The sequence below is a fragment of the Sinohyriopsis cumingii genome, chromosome 13 (genome assembly GCF_028554795.1).
Source record: "Sinohyriopsis cumingii isolate HCF-2022 chromosome 13, ASM2855479v2, whole genome shotgun sequence".
NCBI lineage: Eukaryota > Metazoa > Mollusca > Bivalvia > Unionida > Unionidae > Sinohyriopsis > Sinohyriopsis cumingii.
Genome location: NC_142973.1, coordinates 27544713 through 27566419, shown reverse-complemented (window position 1 = coordinate 27566419; position 21707 = coordinate 27544713). Strand labels below are relative to the sequence as shown.

The 21707-nt window shown below is 35.4% G+C and overlaps 1 protein-coding gene across 5 annotated transcripts in view; it reads left to right on the top strand.

Moving 5' to 3' along the window:
* LOC149785096 (nck-associated protein 1-like) overlaps positions 1 to 21707 on the top strand; it is a 143140-nt gene that overhangs the window by 6198 nt on the left and 115235 nt on the right. For all 5 annotated transcript variants that reach the window (XM_089978851.1, XM_089978850.1, XM_089978849.1 and 2 more), the window contains exons 2-6: positions 9812 to 9922; positions 16945 to 17031; positions 17709 to 17765; positions 20027 to 20169; positions 20765 to 20855. In XM_089978851.1, coding sequence (XP_089834977.1) covers positions 9812 to 9922; positions 16945 to 17031; positions 17709 to 17765; positions 20027 to 20169; positions 20765 to 20855 — 489 coding nt within the window. The remainder of the gene's footprint in view (positions 1 to 9811; positions 9923 to 16944; positions 17032 to 17708; positions 17766 to 20026; positions 20170 to 20764; positions 20856 to 21707) is intronic.

The window sequence follows — 21707 nt, the reverse complement described above, 5'->3', positions numbered from 1 at the left end:
AGTAGAATTATGGCCTATGATTCTCCATAAAGTAGAATTATGGCCTATGATTCCCCATAAAGTAGAATTATGGCCTATAATTCCCCATAAAGTAGAATTATGGCCTATGATTGCCCATTAAGTAGAATTATTGACCATGATTGCCTATAAAATAGAATTATTGCCCATGATTGTCTGTAAAATAGAATTTTGGTCTTTGATTGCCCACATAGTAGAATTATGGATTATGAATTCCCATTCCTCTTCTTAAAGACTGTTGAAAAAATATTGTACGGAGATTGGCTCTTTGGAATATTTCTATCACTGATAGTTATTCAATATTTATTTCATATTCCCTCACTTTCTCAGATATGTTTCTGTTTAAACTAATACAAGTTTAGTTTCTTGCTAAATTATTAATTTCTGCATGTTTCTTTACTAAAATGTTTGTTCTTTTCAAAATTGTATACAACTTTGAAACTTTTAAGTGTTGGATATCATTGACTTCAAGGCAAAATTCTACAGACTACATCGCAGGCAGCTACATTTTCAATTACTAAATATTTTGTTTTGATATAAATGAATCTCCATCTGAAAACCTTAATTGCTATGAGTGATTTTAGCTGTTGCTTGCATTAATGCATATTTCATTTGCCCCACACTCTGACCAGTATGTGCTAACCACCAATATATTTATCCAGTTGATAGTCATACTATTTATACTGTATGTTTGAGGAAAACATGTAGGATTAAAAGATAATGGATTATTTGGGAGAAGTAGTTTTATTTTTCCTGTGCTAATTACAACTTTCAGAGTTCCACAAATATTGAATATGCAAAAGATTTATATACAAGGTCTCATACTCATCTTTTAGACCAAACATTAGCTGTGTAGTGTTGGTAGGTACATGTTAGATTATGTACATTGTGTTTTGTTGATGTTAAATGAAAAAAGAAAAATATAAAATTTTATTAATGGGCACAATGCCACATTTGATTTATCACTGATAGATTTGGAGTGTTTCAGACAAAATATAGAGCACTTTTAATACTTTTTGGATGTGACAATTATATGAATGTTATGGCAAGGGAAATAAGCCTTACATTTAATTTTTAGATGAGAAATAACTTCAAAATAAATTTATAAACTCTGTTAACAGTACAGCCCTTCATTGAAAATTGAAAAAGAATAATCATATTTTGAAGGTGTCCAATTTTTTTGCAGATTTTATTATATGCATAAACTGAATTTTTTTCTTTCTTTCTGGAGTATCAATTTCATGATTGTATGAAAAATGGAAAGTTTGCTGCTACTTAAATTAATTATTAAGATTGGTTCCCAATGTAAAATAGTAAATATACTGTACGGTGTTTATTAATTTAAATATAGCTTTATTATGATGTTTTTAATTATATATTTTTAGTGTTTGTTTGCAGTAAGACTTTTTTTTATTGATACCTGTAATAGCCAGTAAGACAGGGATCACTTATTTGGCATGACACAAGAGCAAAGTTTTACCAATATGTCAACCAAGTTTTGGTCTAGACTTGAGATGTGTGGTTTGTGGAAATTAAATTAGACTTATATTTAATCCAGTCAAGTATTTACCAACAGAACTTAAATCTGGACTTAAATACAAGTCCTATACCCAGCCATCAGACCCATATTTGACAAATATAAATCTCAAAAAAATTAAGTTTAATTAAAATTTAAATTTAGACATAAAGTATTGCATTGGTTAGTTTTAAAGCATACTTAAATGATGTCAGCCATTCAATTTGCTTGATTTTGGACTTAGTTTTCAGTCCATCCTTGAGTTTTGCAAGTGAAATCTAAACCTGACTGGTTGAATTTGCATATGACTTTGAATATACTGCATTTTGAGACATATGTTCAGGTCTGGACTAAGTTCTCTCAGTGAAATCCATGCCAGGTCTTGTGTTGTAAAATCTATGCCAGGTTGTGTTGTAATATCTATGCCAGGTCTTGTGTGGTAAAATCTATGCCAGGTCTTGTGTGGTAAAATCCATGCCAGGTCTTGTGTGGTAAAATCCATGCCAGGTCTTGTGTGGTAAAATCCATGCCAGGTCTTGTGTGGTAAAATCTATGTCAGGTTGTGTGTTGTAAAATCTGTGCCAGGTCTTGTGTTGTAAAATCTATGCCAGGTCTTGTGTTGTAAAATCTATGCCAGGTCTTGTGTGGTAAAATCTATGCCAGGTCTAATGTTGTGCAGTGTTACCAGTAATTGTGCTGCCTTAGCCCTTGCCTTTGTAGCTGCAATGTTGCTGTTTTTTTGTGTTGCTCTTGTTGTTATCAAGATTATTATCACATCATCATGATCTTGAACAGGAAATTAATATCTAGTAATTTTCACAATTTCTGATATATTTTTTTTGTTGCATGTGTTTTGCAGACAGCAAGACATAGGTATAACTTTCAGGTCTGATTGTATCAGAAAGCTCGTAGCATGGAGCCATTCTATAAACATGGTCTATGGCCACTTTTGTTCAAGATGTACATTTGTTTTTACAATGATGTTATTTGAAAAATTATTTTAAATTATTATGTTAATTATTCCAAAAGATCAGAATCAAGACTCAGTCTTATGTTTAAAAGTTTTGATTGTAGCCTCCTGTAATGAATCTTTTCTCATATTGATATAGATTGTTTTCCAGTGTATTTTCTTGCCATTTTTAATTTTACTGGTCATAGAATAGAAGAGCTTATGGGATGCTCTATTGTTCATCGTTCATCAGCCATCCATTTGCACAAGTTTGTTATTCTGCTCCTAAAATTCTTGGAGGATTTCCATGAAATTTTACAAACACGTTCCATCTAATAAATAGACCTTAGTCACTCAGACATCTAGTATGGCCATCACAACAGTATCGTCAAAATATTGTAATTGCTACTCTCCTGACTGGATGGTCATATCAACACAGAATATTCAAGAAATGATTTCTTATTTTGTTGAATTGGTTCTAAATGAAATTGGTGCTGATCTAATGTCTAATATGGCCCCCACTTGAAAATTTTGTTATTGCTACATATCCGGAATAAAAAGTAATATTACCATGAGTTTTTCATGATGTATAGTTGGTCCTGAATGAAATTTGTGGCAGTCTGATATCCAGTGTGGCCACCACAGATGCCAGCTTGAAAATATTGTTGTTATTACAACTACTCCTGAATGGATGTTCATATCAACATGGAGTTTTCACTAAAAGACTTCTTATGGTGTTGATTCAACTACAATATGGCCACCACAGTGGCCATCTTGGTAATGTTGTTATTGCTACTCCTCCTGAAAGGATGGCATACCAGTCCAGAGCAGTGCTGTCTAACCCATGGCCCGTGGGCCGCATGCAGCCTGCCAGCTGCTTATAAATGGCCCACCAGAACTCGAGAAGCTATATAGTCGTTGCTTTTCAGTTTTCTGCTGCGGCCATCGGCTTCAAGATAAACATTTTTCAGTGGCCCATGGCGTCAAAAAAGTTGGACAGCACCGATCTAAGGTTTTCACTAAAAGACTTCTTCCTCATTGAAAATGGTCTGAAGGCCACTGTAGCCACCACAGTGACCATTGTGAAAATCTTTTTATTGTGAATTCTCTGTAATAAAATGTAATATTGCCAGTGTTTTTTCACTAGAAGACTTCTAATGATGTCTAGTTATTCTAATGGAAATGGTGCTTATCTGATGTCCAATATAGCAACCACAGTGTCCAGCATGAAAATATTGTTATTACTACATGTACTCCTGATTGGATGGTTGTATCATCATAGCTGGATTTTTTTCTGAATGGATGGTTGTATCAACATATTTTTTTTTATACCTGAGAACTTCTTATGATGTCTAGTTGGTCCTAAATGAAAACAGTGCCATTGAGACATTCAGTATGCCTGCCATAGTGGCCATCTTGACAGTTTTGTTTATCACTGCTTCTCCTGAATGATTAGTCACATCACCAATGAATTGAAGACTTCTTATGGCACTTTGTCAGTCATATGGTGCCAATTTGACTTCTAATATAACTGCCTCAATGGCCATGTTGAAAATCTTTTAATTGCTACTTCTAGACAGCAGGACATATCGACATTGTGATTGTACCAAAAGACTCCTTATGATGTCTGGTTGGTACTGAATGGAAATGGTGCCAGACTGATATTCATTATTAACATGGGGTTCCTGCAGAAGTCTTATAATATGTCTTCTTGATCCTAAACAAAACTGGTTTCAATTTGACATCCAAATTGTCCATCATAGCAACTAATTTGAAAATCTTGTTTTTGCTGAAGAATATCAGAGATGACTTCAACACTTGGGAGTTAAAAGGAAGAATGATCTTACCTTGTTATTACATTGGGAGTTAAAAAGAAAGAGTAATCTTACATTGTTCTTACATTGGGAGTTAAAAGGAAGAATGATCTTAACATTGTTCTTACATTGGGAATTAAAGGAAGAATGATCTTACCTTGTTCTTACATAATAGCTCTAGATCCCAATCAATGCTCAGAGAGTGTCCTGTGTGAGCTGGCATAATCTGTTTCAAATAAGAAAAAGTGTTGCAAATATTGGCAATATCCTTAATTTTCCAATACTTTTTTCTCAGATTTGAACTTAAGCAACTTCAGTGACAAGCCATGGCAAATCCATGAACGTTTTGTCAATCACATACTACAGGGAAGTGAGACATAGCAGTGACTTTACCACCAGCATTGGCTTCATCCACTGTTAAGCTTTTGATTCATGTATTTTTTTATTTGCATATGTTTTCTAAACCTCTCAGTTGATTCTGATCATTCTTGCCATTCTATGACATGTTAACTTGCCTCTTTTATATGGTGTTATTTCCAAAACACTCCTTTGGATTGTCTTCATAGTCAGGATGAATCATTACAAATGACATACTGACTTGATCTTGGTGTCAAGGTCACATATTTAATAGCATTGCAGGTCCTGTATGAGGTCACACATTTAATAGCATGCAGGTCCTGTGTGAGGTCGTGGGTTCGAACCCAGGCCAAGTCATACTGAAGACTTCTAAAAATGGTTCTAACAGCTGCCTCGCTTGGTGCTCAGCATTAAGAGGTTAATGTTAGGACTGGTCGGTCTGGTGTCAAGATAATGTGACTGGGTGGAGATGATGATACATTTCTGCGGCATGATGCCTCAGTGCTAGACTTCACTATAAACTGCCACAAAGCAGACATCGTAGCGATATGACTAAAAAATTGTTAAAGCTAAATTAAAATGCAAATCACACATGCACACTTTACAGGTGACATACATGTAGTATTCCATATAACCCTTGTTTGTAAATTGTGGGCTCAGTCAGTTGCGCTTGAACTATGATGAGTATACATGTATGTATCACTGATTCATGAATATTCATTTTTATTACCTAATTGCTGTTTTATTTGTAGGGAAGCAGTTATTTTGTTATTCAGAGGATTTTTTCATATTATCTATTTCCCTTTAAACATAAAAGGGACCCTATAAAGGTAGAAATCACGTTATTTCTGTCCATCTGTTCATGCTACTTGCAACCCTCAAAACTCAGCAACCATTGCATGTAAGTGGATGCCATGTTGTAGGTGCATTGCCTATTACAGATATGTGTGTGTCTTAAATGTTTAATCTTCACTATAAAAGATCTATGCAACCTGAGTAGCTCACAAACATTTCAGTGCATTTTGATATAGTGTGGTGTGTGTATTGTCTCATAGAGCTACTTGTACTCGGAGCTGCACGTGGTGTTTACATTGTCTCATAGAGCTGCATGTGGTGTGTACATTGTCTCAAAGAGCTACACGTGGTGTGTACATTGTCTCATAGAGCTACATGTGGTATGACCGTATGTGCATTGTCTCACTGAGCTTCATGTGGTGTGTACATTGTCTCACAGAGCTACATGTAGTTTGTGCACTGTCTCTTTGAACTGCATGTGATGTGTTCATTGTCTCATATAGCTGCGTGTGGTGTGTTGATTGGCTCATAGAGCTGCATGTGGTATGTACATTGTGTCACAGAGCTACATGTGGTGTGTGCATTGTCTCTGAGCTGCATGTGGTGTATTCATTGTCTCATGTAGCTGCATATGGTGTGTTCATTGTCTCATAGAGCTACATGTGGTGTGTTCATTGTCTCATAGAGCTGCATGTGGTATGTACATTGGCTCACAGAGCTACACGTGGTGTGTGCATTGTCTCAGAACTACATGTGGTATGTACATTATCTCATAGAGCCGCATGTGGTATGTACATTGTCTCATAGAGCTACATGTCGTATGTACATTGTCTCAGAGCTACATTTGGTGTGTTCATTGTCCATTAGAGCTGCATGAGGTATATACATTGTCTCATAGAGCTATATTAGGTATGTACATTGTCTCATAGAGCTACATGTGGTGTGTACATTGTCTCATAGAGCTATATATGGTATGTACATTGTCTCATAGAGCTACATGTGGTGTGTACATTGTCTCATAGAGATACATGTGGTATGTACATTGTCTCATAGAGCTATGTATGGTATGTACATTGTCTCATAGAGCTACATGTGGTATGTACATTATCTCATAGAGCTGCATGTGGTGTGTACATTGTCTCAGAGTTACATGTGGTGTGTGCATTGTCTCACAGAGCTACATGTGGTGTGTACATTGTCTCATAGAGCTGCATGTGGTGTGTACATCGTCTCATAGAGTTACATGTGGTGTGTGCATTGTCTCACAGAGCTACATGTGTGTTCATTGTCTCTTAGAGCTGCATATGGTATGTACATTGTCTCATAGAGCTGCTTGTGGTATGTATATTGTCTCTTAGAGCTGCATGTGGTATGTACATTGTCTCATAGAGCTACATGTGGTATGTATATTGTCTCTTAGAGCTACATGTGTATTCATTGTCTCTATGAGCTGCATGTTGTATGTACATTGTCTCATGGAGCTGCATGAGGTATATACATTGTCTCATAGAGCTATTTTAGGTATGTACATTGTCTCATAGAGCTGCATGTTGTATGTACATTGTCTCATGGAGCTGCATGAGGTATATACATTGTCTCATAGAGCTATATTAGGTATGTACATTGTCTCAGAGCTACATGTGGTGTGTACATTGTCTCATAGAGCTACATGTGGTATGTACATTGTCTCATAGAGCTATATATGGTATGTACATTGTCTCATAGAGCTACATGTGGTGTGTACATTGTCTCATAGAGCTGTATGTGGTGTGTACATTGTCTCATAGAGTTACATGTGGTGTGTGCATTGTCTCAGAGAGCTACATGTGTGTTCATTGTCTCTTAGAGCTGCTTGTGGTATGTATATTGTCTCATAGAGCTGCATGTGGTATGTACATTGTCTCATAGAGCTACACTTGGTATGTATATTGTCTCTTAGAACTACATGTGGTGTATTCATTGTCTCTATGAGCTGCATGTTGTATGTACATTGTCTCATGGAGCTGCATGTGGTATGTACATGTCTCATAGAGCTACATGTGGTATGTACATGTCTCATAGAGCTACATGTGGTGTGTTCATTGTCTCATAGAGCTGCATGAGGTATGTACATTGTCTCATAGAGCTACACGTGGTATGTATATTGTCTCTTAGAGCTACATGTGGTGTATTCATTGTCTCTATGAGCTGCATGTTGTATGTACATTGTCTCATGGAGCTGCATGTGGTATGTACATGTCTCAGAGCTACATGAGGTACATACATTGTCTCATAGAGCTATATGTGGTGTGTTCATTGTCTCATAGAGCTGCATGAGGTATGTACATTGTCTCATAGAGCTACACGTGGTATGTATATTGTCTCTTAGAGCTACATGTGGTGTATCATTGTCTCTATGAGCTGCATGTTGTATGTACATTGTCTCATGGAGCTGCATGTGGTATGTACATGTCTCATAGAGCTACATGTGGTATGTACATGTCTCATAGAGCTACATGTGGTGTGTTCATTGTCTCATAGAGCTGCATGAGGTATGTACATTGTCTCATAGAGCTACACGTGGTATGTATATTGTCTCTTAGAGCTACATGTGGTGTATTCATTGTCTCTATGAGCTGCATGTTGTATGTACATTGTCTCATGGAGCTGCATGTGGTATGTACATGTCTCAGAGCTACATGAGGTACATACATTGTCTCATAGAGCTATATGTGGTGTGTTCATTGTCTCATAGAGCTGCATGAGGTATGTACATTGTCTCATAGAGCTACACGTGGTATGTATATTGTCTCTTAGAGCTACATGTGGTGTATCATTGTCTCTATGAGCTGCATGTTGTATGTACATTGTCTCATGGAGCTGCATGTGGTATGTACATGTCTCATAGAGCTACATGTGGTATGTACATGTCTCATAGAGCTACATGTGGTATGTACATTATGTCATAGAGCTACATGTGGTGTGTGCATTATGTCATAGAGCTACATGTGGTGTGTGCATTGTCTCACAGAGCTACATTTGGTGTGTTCGTTGTCTCAGAGTTGCATGAGGTATATACATTGTCTCATAGAGCTATATGTGGTGTTTTCATTGTCTCATAGAGCTGCATGAGGTATGTACATTGTCTCATAGAGCTACATGTGGTATGTATATTGTCTCATAGAGCTACATGTGGTGTGTGCATTGTCTCACAGAGCTACCTGTGGTGTGTTCATTGTCTCTTTGAGCTGCATGTGGTATGTACATTGTCTCATAGAGTTGAATGAGCATTCTGTGGGTATTTTCACATGGGATATTACTTCCGACTATCACAGATCAAGATCCCTTATAGATTTACATGTGCCTTTTTTAGGTTCAGTCTTGTCTACCCCAATTTGGAAAGATTTATTCACCACTTTTAGCAAATTATTGTCTTGACATTGGAAACTTTGAACGTTGTTTGTGATTAGCATAACTGAAAAACCATTCAATATACTTTTATTGAATTTGATAAGAACTTTGTCTTATAGACTAATGTGTGCCTTTTAGGAATTTTGTCTTGTCCACACCATTTAAAATAGAGATGTGGCCATTGTTGATCTGTTTCACATCTCTTGTATGGACTATTGCTTATATTGACGAGGCCTTGAAGGAGTTGTATTTCAGTCAAACCATACTGTCATGAGGGAAAATGTACTTAGGAACATTGCTGGTGCATGACTGCTCAAGTGACTGGAATTAGAACAATTTGCACAATGAACAAGCTGAATCACAAGCATTCTGGTGAAACCAGTGCATATACAAAATGATGGTGGTTTTTATTTTCCAGTAAGCTACTGTTAAAATAGGTAAGAAAACATTTATTTTCAGCTTCATAGGGAACAAACCAAACTGTTTGTTAAAGACTACAGTGAACAACTGGGTATTCTTTTGCCCTTGGGCTATAGCCTTAGGTAATAGAACACCTGGTTGTCCACAGTACCTTGAAGCAAATAGTCTGTTTCCTGCATAGCCATGAAAACTTTAAATAATTATGATGGAGATGTTCAGAGTAAATGCCTGAACATTTTGCATTGACTACGGTGGTATTTCTTTCTTATTTATTCAGATCCAATAGAGTTTATCAGTGGTGTTCGTTTTTGGAAGTGATACTAGAATTCAGATGATTGAAACTATTACTGTATGCTCATTTTTTAATATGCAAGAAAAATATTTTTTATGTTACTAGGTATTGATTATTAAGACTAACAATTACTGGAATAATATCAATATGAAAAAAGAAAATATCTGTTTGCACAGTGTTGTTGCCTTGAATAATACATTTATTGTTCAGGGCATTTTGGAAAGAGCTTTATAATGGCATGAAGTAATCTGATATTACAGATGTTGGGAGCATCTGAGAGCAAACCAGCCTTCCTGTCCGACAAAAGCCTAGAGCCAGTTCTGAAGGTTCTCCAACGCAAATTTCCACAAGTTGATTCCAGATCCAGTAATGTAAGTAAGAATTCAGCAGCACTTTTACAGTTCTGAGCAAAGAAAAACAAAACACAACTTTGAAAATGTGGGAAGGATGACTATTTTCAAAGTTCCATTGCTTTTGTTATTAGCTCATCCAACCATTAGGACAATTGGGCTTATGGCCGAAAATCTTTCATGCAGTATATATCAAGCATTGTGTGTCCATCAACAATCAATTGTTACTTGTCTGCAGGCCATATTTCTGATCCAATTTTTATTTAACTTAATCTAACTTGATTTATGTCATCAGACTATTCAGTAAGTGTGATTATGAACAAGATCTGTACATATTAATGGTGGTGATCTTGCCTCCAGTTGAGTTTCTTGCCACTCATCAAATGGTATATCTGGTCCGATTTTAAGCAGAATGTTGTGGGTTCAATCCCTGGCCGAGTCATACCAGAGACATACAAAAATGGTACTAACAGCTGTCTTGCTTGGTGCTCAACATTAAGAAGTTATTGTTAGGACTGGTTGGCCTGGTGTCAGGATAATGTGACTGGGTAGGACATCATGCTAAATGTCTGTGGCATGATGCCCCGGTGCTAGACATCACTATAAACAGTCACACTGCAGACATCATAGTGATATGACTGAAAAATTGTTAAAGCTACATTAAAAATCCTAATCCCACACACACACACCAATTTTAAGTTAATGCTGTCAATATGTTGGATGAATTTTGGTTTACTTGTAAGATATATGCATGTTTATGATGTGATTTTGCATCTGATTGGCTAACTGTTGTACATTTCTAGGGACTGTAGTTTTGATAGCGTTTTGATATAAGCATGGTAAACAGGTTTACATGATTATGATCGTTGTTAAGTGTGATTATGAGCAATTTCCATACATATTGATGATGTCACATGTGAGCTTGTCATATGGCCTTTCATCTGTCATTAGTTGTTACCTTTCATCCATCATGGTTCTTATAACCTTGAAAAAAAAGCCCTTGAATTTTAGGGTTTGCCTTGAATTTTGAAAAAGTTGATTCTATTTTTGAAAAGCCTTACATTTGCTTAAATTCTCTTGAACATTTCCCAGAACCACTTGAATTTATTTGAGAGTGTACAAAACATTAAAATTAAATAAAATATTTCACTTTTTAAAATAAGTATTCTTGTTGTTTATATATATTCCAAAAATCATGAATAGAAAAATAAAGTGGTAAAAATTGAGGCAGTAAAACGACAATCAATACACCTTGTTACCAGGTGGAGTAGCACCCATTTCCTATAGTGCTGCACCAATTATTTTTTGTTCAGCCTTTGTATCTATTTATGCAGTGATAAAAAGGTAGTTTATAGAGAAATTTTAATTTCCTTAAGAAAGAATAATCCCTGAAACTTCCAAACTTCTGAGTAAAGGTGTCAATGGGTACCTGTTCATAATTATCTGGGTAATGAAATTAGCTATAGGGTACCCATTTAGTTCTCATGTTAAAACAAAAACAAAAACAAAAATTTCCAAGTTCAGGTCAAAGATTATATCTGGTGTCTTCAGGCGCGAGCAAGACACAGAATAATAATAATAATGAGGACTTTGTATAGCGCCTAATCTTTAGAAGCTCTAAGCATTTTACAACATTAGACAACACCTATAACATAAAATAAAAACATTAAAAAAGACATATATAATGATATGATTACAAAAAACAAACACTATGAAACTAGAAAACATAAAACATGCTGAAAATATTTAAGGTAGGAAACATTATTAGGTCTTTAAGTTTGTTCTTGCAGTTGGAGTAGGTGAGTTTTAAGAGCACTCTTGGATGAGATCACTGTTATCTTTGTGTCTAAGTTCAGTTGGCAATTCATTCCATGTTGCTGGGCCCTGGTATGCAAAAGAATGTTGTCCATATGACTTTCTTTTCATATTGTGGGAATAATGAGTGTATGATTGTCAGAATAGGAGCGTTAGTATCTTGCTGGTGTGTACACATGGGTGGGGTTGGATAGGTATGTTGGACTGGAGTCCGTCAGTGAAACGTAGCACAGAGAACAAATTTTGTGTTTGGTTCTAGATCGAATGGATAGCCGGTGTAGGGTACAGAGCAAGGGGAAGGGTTGCTCTGATCGTGGTACTCTAAGGAGCAGCTGTGTTTTGAACTTTTTGAAGTTTCTGGAGTAGATATTGAGACAAACCAGACAGAATTGAGTTACAGTAGTCCAGTCTTGAAAGAATAACAAGTACAGTTTGAGGCTTATGTCATGTGACATTGATCCATCATGGACCTCCATCTGCTGATCTTATATTTTGACGTGTGCCATATGGTTATGAATGTTGAACAGTTTCCTTATTTTCTATTTATAGTAACTGTACATGACACGTTTCCAAGAAAACAAATGGGGTTTCTTGAATTTAAAACCATGTGTCACAGATTCATTATAGATTGATACACACTTAAGTAGCAGGCCAGTCTATGTTGCAAAAAACATGGCACCAGGTATTAACTGAAATGGGCTTTATCGATGTGACTCGTGGATGTATATGACTAAAAAATGTTAGAGACTGATTTTGTTAAATTGAAGAACATTTTGCATCAGGAAAAGGACAAATCAATAGCGCTTTACAAATTTTGAAAGATAAATTCTGCATTGGTATAATACATCATTCAGAATTTGTGGACTTGACTTTATGACCTTTTGGCACAAGTTAAACATGATGTAGACTAGTTTAAGTGAATGTTGCTTATATATAATTGATCATTTTGTTTTGTGTCTGTGTTCTTGTACTAATCCACATGAAGTTAAGCAATTTGTGACAAGAGTTTTAATTAACTGCATATCCCGGTAATTAGTAGCAAATATAAATATGTTTTCATACATTTGTGTATAATTATGGTATGTAATATGTAGATTACTTTTTATGCTCAGATTGCACCTTTTTGCTACTCATATTAGTAATAATTACACTTATACCTCTTGTGGGGTAGACATGTATGAACGTACAATGAACCAGTTTAGGTTTATTAAATATAATTTCCCTTTGATCGGGTACCTGGGTCACTGATTATTAGATCGATGGGTACCCTGATGACTTTTTCTATAACTTTGACAACTTTACTTCAAAAACACACCTCTCAGGGCCATTTGAACGATATACATCTATCACTGATAGGTATTTACCACTTGGAGACCATAATTTTCAGATCCAGTTTTGATCAAACTTGGAATGTGGGCTTATATTAATAAAGGCCTCTGAATGATTGATGATGAATGAGATCTAATATGGTTTCCTGAGCTTGTTGGCATTCTTCAAGCCATATTTCTAATATGATTTTATTACTTGAAATTTATATTTATATCATCAAGATCATGGATTGATTTGATAAAAGTCAAGATCCACACCTATTGATGAGGTGAGTTTGCATCTGGTTGGTTCAAATTGTTACCACCCAGGAGTTGATATTTTTCTGATTTAATTTTGATCAAAATTGCTATATATGCTACTATTAAGATCTCCAAATAGGTTGATAATAAGTGAGAACCATGTATATATATTAGGTGACCTTGCTGCTGATTGACTGCTATTTCTCATCTCATTTTGATCAAACTTGGAATATTTACTTACATTATCAGGACCTCAGACGTGTTCAATAAAAGGAGCAAGATCCACAAATAATCAGGTGATTTGATTGGTTGAGGTTTTTAACCACTCTAGAGACTTCATTTCTGATCTGATTTTAATCAAAGAATTGGTGCTTATTTCAGCAAGATCTTTCACAGGTTTGTTAATGAGGGAGATCCATATTGCTGCCACTGCATTCGTCATGATTTTTTTTTAATTGCAACAGTCGTATGAATGGTCATATCAGCATGGGGTTTTCACTTAAAACTTCTAATGATGTAGCTGGTCCTAAATGAAAATGCTGTCAATTGAAAATCCAATATTAGCACCATTACAGCCTTCTTAAAAAAAATTTCACAACTCTGCTTGAACTGTCATATTGACATGGGATTTTCACTGGAAGACTTCTTATGATATTCAGGTGGTCTTAATTGAAAATTAAAGCAACAATCTTGAAATTCTTCTTATTGCTACTCGTGAATGGAAAATCATATATTTGGAAATATTGTTATATCTGCTTCTCTCCAAACAGATGGCTATAAGAGGTGTATTTCTTATGATACCTAGTTGGTCCTAAATATAAATGGTGCCAGTTGTACATCAAATATGGCTGTCATGATGACTGTCATAAAAATTTTGTTGCCACTATTCCCGCTAAATGAGTGATCATTATGACAGGAGTTTTTACCAATACCTATATGAGAATGGTGCCAGTTTTGCATCCATTATGGCAGTCACTACTTCCCCTGAACAGATGATATTATTTCTTAGGGGTTTTACCAAAAGACATCTAGTGATGACTACTTTGTCCTAAATGAAAATTGTGCCAAGCTGATATGCGTTATCTGCACCACTGCAGCTACTTTGAAAATATCATTTTTGCAGAAGAATATCAAAGATGGATGCAACACTAGATGGTTCCAACACTTGACAGTTAAAAAGAAGAAATGGTCTTATCATAAATTCTTGGAAATTGTTTCTAGCCATTAGAGTATCAGTCTCTTCGATGGACTCTTGTTCTGATCCAGTTTTGATCAAACTTGCAAAGTAGGCATATATCATCTACACGTCAAATATCAGAACTAGTGACAAGTTCATAGTTGATGATAATGCCTGCAAGATACACACACACAACTTTTTTCAAATGTGAGATTATCCTTGTCTGATACTAATTTCACCCCATTAATTTTGATAAATTAATTAATCTGGCCCCTTGGTCAAGTGATAGGAGATATGCAATAAAGATAACAGTGAATGAGATCTGTGCATATTAATGTAGTGATCTTTCATCTGATTGGTTGGGCTTCTTATCACTTGAACAGTGGTATTTCAGATCCAATTATGATTGAACTTAGTAAGGAGGCTAATATCATTAAGAATTTGGATGAGTTTTATTGCAAGTGAGACTTGTGCATATTGATGAGGTGATCTCATTGGCTGGGATTCTTATCACTCAGTCAATGGTATTTCAAATCTTATGCTTGGTAAATACACCAATAATATCAAGAAATTTTTGGGATAAGTTTATATTATCAGTGAGACCTGTGCATGTTAATGAGGTGATCTTAAATCTGACTTGGCTGAACTTTTTGACCACACTGGAGACTTTCTGTATGATAGTGCAGTAGAACTCAAGACAGGAGTTCTCTCATAACAGGTCACAACACCCCATAATCAATAAATATGCGCATGGAGATCCTGGTCTATCAAAACAGGTGGCCTCATAAAAATGGTTTCTCAAAACAGGTTTTACTGTATTTTGATCAAACTTGGCATTTTAATAGATTTGTATCATCAGTATCTTGGATGAGTATGCATAATAACATAGCGATATTACATATAATTGGATATGTTTAATTATGACTGAGGTCTGTACATATTCATTATATCTTTATATTTGGAAAGAACTTTTACTAGACTATAAGGAAAGATTTTTTCAGACTTAAATAAAATGAGTAAAATCAACATGATATATATGTTGGGATATATTTTGCATAGGGTTTTATTCTTACAATCCTATATGATCCTGCTTGATAAGGCCCAGCCCAAAAATTTGTGTTTTCTATTGCACTGGTTTAAAAAAAAAATGTTGACAGGTTTTTAAATAAAAAATATTATATATATATATTTATTGTGATTTTTTTTCTTAAAAATGCAAAAAAAAAATTTTTACCATGGAGGAAAAAGTTCTAGGGTTGGCAATGCAAAACAGGAACAGTCAGCTGACCGAAAACATATTTTTGTGCCTAAAATGGTAAGCTGTTAACTTATGTAGTCGATGTCAGCAATATCAAGCCCACTTTGGTCTCTTCTTGATTATATCTTAGTGAAGCAGGTAGGATGGAGCATTCTTCAGAATTCTTGTTTGACAGGGTAGGACTAGCAGTAGTAAACCCTTGGATCTCTTGTGTGTAGGAAATTTAGCTCTGACTTGTAAGAATTAATTGTTTCTAGACATTAAATAAAGAAAAGTGATTTATTTATTACAAAGGGAGCTATCCAAAAATAGCAATCAGAAAAGAATTTTTTCAAAATATCTAATCCATAATGTGTGCCCATTTAAAAAATAGAACTTTGGTCCAGTGTGGGTCATTTATAAATAAAGGTGTGACAGATATCCTTATCAGGTTTTGTTTATTAAAAAAATAACTTCAAACACAATGTCATTATTAGCCTCCCTGCCATGGGTCTGTCATACAGAGGATTTATTTCCTCATGCATGATTGACCATCCTTTTCCTGAGTTTTTTTTATAAATATTTGAGTCTACATTTTTCCTATCTATATGCTGCTTTAGAAATAGATACAGCAGGGTTTTTGCTGAAGATCTAATCTTCTCTTCATTATGTTTTATATCCATGATTTAGTCCAGATCATTAAAACATTTCTGCCAGCCAGTGAAAATATTTGTCTTATGTTTCTTTGGAAAGGATTCAGTTAGACAACATGGGTACTCTCAGTTCAGTCCATCTAAAATCAATCGTAACGATTTTTATCTTTATTGGCGGGTAGGGGTGGCTTTATTATGTACCTCATGAACACCAACGAGGTAACTGTCTTGTACCAAAAAGATAATAAGGGTTCATGTGAAGTGGCAGAGTCCAAAACAAGCACTGTATTCACATGTCTTGAAAACAATGGTGTAGCAAATCGACTCTCTCACTCACTTTGTCCTTTTTTTTTTGGTGATTCTGATGTGTAATAATTGCACTGCTTATTGGTTGGTCAGTTTTTGAGAACCTTATTGACCAAATCATGCTACAAAATAGGAGCTAAGTGCCTTTCTTAAGGAAAGGCAGACCACTGTGGCTGGCATGGGTGGGTATCCAATCTTTGATGTGTTGCTTACATGTTCAGTCATCTCCCTTGAATGAAATAGATTTCTTCAGCACGCTGTGATTGTATACTTATTTATCTTTGCAGCTTGCTCCTGTGAACAACATCAAGACTGAAGTTGTGAAGTCCTTGTCCTTGTATTACTACACATTTGTGGACATCCTGGATTTCAAGGTACTGAAATAGAATATAACATAACACAGCATGTTTTTGTGACATAAAGACATTAATTGTTGTTTTTCAATTTGAATCTAACAGGACTGTCATCAGTGATTGTTTTGTTTTCAGATCCAGATTTAATAAAAATATAATGTAACATAACCCGGGATAATATTTTTGTGACATAAAGACATTAATTGTTTTTCAGTTGGAATCTAACAGGATTTTTATTCCTGAAAATCCTTGCTTCATTTTCATATCCAGGTCTAGATTTGCATGTATGCTGGACAACCAGTTCTAAAAAGGTCACAGTTTCTCATTTTTATAATCCTTGTCTAATTTTATCAAGGAATTATAGTTGCAAATAGTGTTGTCATTTGTGTCCATGTCATTTAGTTTTTCTAGCAACCCCAAGGTTTCACAAGGATGAGTATACTGCATTTAAGGTTTCTTATTACTGATGTATCTTGATGTCCCACCATGGAAGTGGTAGTAACTTATATAATTATCTTTGCCCATCCATACATCCATCAATCACATCTTGGTTAATTTTTGCATTTTGGTCAGTTTTCAGGCATTTAGTGTGGAATATGTGTTCCATGAACACATGTTGTTTTGTATTGTGCTCATGTTTTATGTTTAAGTTATGATCCATGTCGTATAGTAACCTTTTTTTCCTTTTTTGCTTGCAGGACCATGTAGCAGATCTGTTGACTACCATTGATGCTTGTCAAATACATTTAGATATAGTGAGTACTTCACGATTTATCTCTTCTTCAGGTACATCTTACTTAATAGTATTGCCACTACCTTGCAAATCCATCCCTCCAAAGTTTAATTTGATATGTAGATAAAGAAGCTACAAGTTGGCTGCCAACATAGTTGGGAGTCTTCTCCCCTTGTATGGGGTTATTGGTGTCATATTGCATCTGTGCTTCAGTGTTAGTTTCTGCTCTCACTAGGAAACATGCTCTTTTAGAGATCCTGAAAAAAAAATACATCATGTATCATGTGCTATTTTCCACACTACTGATTGAGTTGGAAGAGTTTGTATTATGTGCTATTTTCCACACTACTGAGTGAGTTGGAAGAGTTTGTATCAGGTGCTATTTTCCACACTGCTGAGTGAGTTGAAAGAGTTTGTATGGGGTACTATTTTCTACACTACTGAGTGAGTTGGAAGAGTTTGTATCATGTGCTATTTTCCACACTGCTGAGTGAGTTGGAAGACTTTGTATCATGTGCTATTTTCCACACTATTGAGTGAGTTGGAAGAGTTTGTATCATGTGCTATTTTCCACACTACTGAGTGAGTTGGAAGAGTTTGTATCATGTACTATTTTCTACACTACTGAGTGAGTTGGAAGAGTTTGTATCAGGTTGTATTTCCCACCCTACTGAGTGAGTTGAAGGAGTTTGTATCTGTGTATTGGACCCATTGAGGGCTTTAAAGTGGTACCTGAATGAACTGAGCTAATGCAAAGAGGGAGATTGAGATTATCAATATCTTTGAAAGAGATATCTCAGCTCAGGCTCTGTCATCCTGGATTAGATGAGTTATTTGTTCTGCACATAGAGAATTAACCCAAGATCAAATTAAATTATTGTACATTCTGACTTACAACTATTCTGATGCAGCTGTTCCCTAACAAACATTGTACAAGCTGTGAGATGGAGGACATAGATAAATTTCTCTAGCTATACTTTGAGATATTGTATCACAAGGATTGAGTTTGAGCTGGTGACTTATAGCAGTGGCACAACAAGCTGCCTTTCCAGGCTGTTCAACATGGCTCTGTGACTTTTCTCCTTGGTTGGTGGAATCGATTTTTCAGAGCAGCTGCATCAAAGCATATAGGGTCACTGTTCAAATCTATATATAGATTTAGAGTTGAAGCTACCTCACATACCTCTAAGGACTGGAGATGGGTGTTCTTTGGGATTAGGGGTGTTACCTGTTTTCTCTAAGGTGTTATCAGTAATGCATTTGAAGACGAAACCAGTTTTTGGAGTAAAATGCGTTTCTTTGATAATACTTACTGAATCATTATACAGAGACACCCTCCCATCCTCTGCACAATTGCATCATGCCATCAGTGTGCATTCTGCTGCAATAGTAAACATAGGAAGGACGAGATTTTGTGCAATTTCCTCTGTCCAAGGAAAGATCATTCTTGTTGGACTCCCACTTATGTGTGCAGACAACTTTTAGCTTTATTCTAACTGAATATCACTTGAGAGGGCTGGATTTACAAGGTGGTGGTCATGCTCCTGAGGCATTAAGGTCTCCAAAAATCAGTCTTCATGTTGCAGAGGGTGAGACAAATTAAGTTTGGTCATACAAATGCACTTTTACAAGTTATCCTTTATGCCTTGTATCAGAAGTTTATCAAAAGTTAAAATGATCAACATGCTTCATCATCCAAATCATTCAGGCTGAATTTTTTTTTAAATCAGCGTTAGTTCAAAGTGAGACATAGCAGTCACTTTTCTGATGACAGCGACTCCTTAAACAGTTTGTTAAGTGTTGCTCCAAGTTTTCATTTGCATATATATCCTAAACCTCCTGGTAAGTTTTTATCATACTTAGCATAAATCATTATGACAATTCATTCTGTTACATGCTGTCTTGCCCCTTTTACCTAGGGGTCAGTGTCATACTCATAGAATATTTGTGTTAAAAGTTTTGGTTAAATGTTTTTAATTTACTAATGTTTCATAAACATCTTGATATTTGAAACATTTGTCTATTAATTGATCCTTCTACTATTCACTCTTTCATTTCAATAGTAAATTCATTATGCATTTAATTTCCTTGTATACTTTGTAAAAACAAACTTCCTATCTATAAAATCTTGAACAAATCCTTTTCTCATCTAGATTCAGTCTTCTTGTTGACTCACAAACATTTATTAGCATAATTTTTGTTTATTTATAGTAACTTGTAAGTAACTTATTGCTCACAAACTTCTTTAATTATACTAGAGATGACCCTTTGATTTTTTTTCAGACCTTGAACTATGACCTTACAAAGCATTACCTTGACCTTGTGACCACTTATGTCTGCATCATGATCTTAGTATCCAAAGTGGATGACAGAAAGTTGGTCCTGTCTCTGTATAGTGTGGCACATGAGTTTGTCAACTCTCAAGGGTAAATAATTTATTTTTAATGCTCTTATCTGTGAATGATTCGACACATATACATTTTTTGACAGTGATGGCATGATCAACAATGTCATTTATCTTTTATATCGGTAATTATATTGAACTGAAATTTTTGAAGAATATTATAATATGACCATAGTTTGCACTCTCCATTACAAATTAATGCCATTTTCTGCATTTGATTATGAGTAGTACTGCTAAGAAAATTCATTTGATGAGTACTTATGTTAAAACAAAACTACCCTCTCAGTAGAATTTAGAAGCCACATTCACCTTTACAGTTCACTGCCAGCTCACCTGTCTGCATGGATTTGAGTCTTGGACTCAGCCAATGTGGGTATGTGAGAAAGCTTGCCAGTAACTTGGGTTGGTGGTTCTTTCCGGAGTTTTCCCAGGTTCTTCCTCCACCAGTTATACTGGTGCCATGTATAGCCTAACTTGTGCTAGAACTGACATTAAGCCCAATAACAACAACAACAGTAGAATTTGTGGGAAAAATGTTACATGAATTCACATTAACATGGAGAAGAGTCCAAAGGATTTGTGATGCTATGTGTAATCAAGCTATAATTGTTTTTCAGCGATCTTTCCTTCCCCAGACTGGGTCAGATGATCCTGGATTATGAAAATCCCATGAAGAAGATGTCAGAAGAGTTTGTGCCTCATTCTAGGGTAAGTATGCCTAATAATGAAATCCTGATTAACAAAATTTCTAATATAGCATAGCACATATTTAGGTAACAATGATTGCATGATGATGTATTTTCTGTTTCATCTCATATGCAACCCAGGTAAAATACATTAGGAGTACATCCACAATTATCCCATCCTCCCAAGCTAAAAAGAAGTTATCCACATCTTTTGGATTCATTTAGCAACAGGAGTGCTAAGGTGGCGCTCTACAGTTTTGTATTTGCATAGGGTTAGAATTTTAAAGAAAAAGATTTTCCCCAGCTTTCCTCACTGGTTATACTGGCTATTTAAAAAAGACCTTGTTTATCTTAGGTATAATTCAAAGAACCTATAATTCCCTTTATTTTGGTGTATGATTGATGGGTATAATATGGGTTATAGAGTATACAGCTTGACCTTACTCCACATGTGCACCTTTCAAAAAGATGCAAGCTCCACTTGGTAATTTTCACTTCCTAAACATCAGAGGTAAATTGTATAAAAAAGAGCCAATAACTTTTGTTTGCATTTTATGTATTTGGTAATTCATTCATTGCACTTTCAGAAGCTGGTATTGTCTAGTCTGGCAAAATTCATTTTCCCTATTTTAATAGCTGCTATAGATAGTGTACTTTAGACTAATTCAGGCTGATTTTTAGCACAAGGGAGCAGTCATTTTAGTTAGCAGTGTTCTTAGATCATGTACAATTTCCAAAAGTACAATATCCAAAGAAATATCATCCACATTACATTAATGTAGCATAGAGGTATGCCAACATTCTCTCCATTGTGCATGTTGTAGATGGAAACAACTTCACCTTACATACATCACTCTCTCAAAAGTACATAATA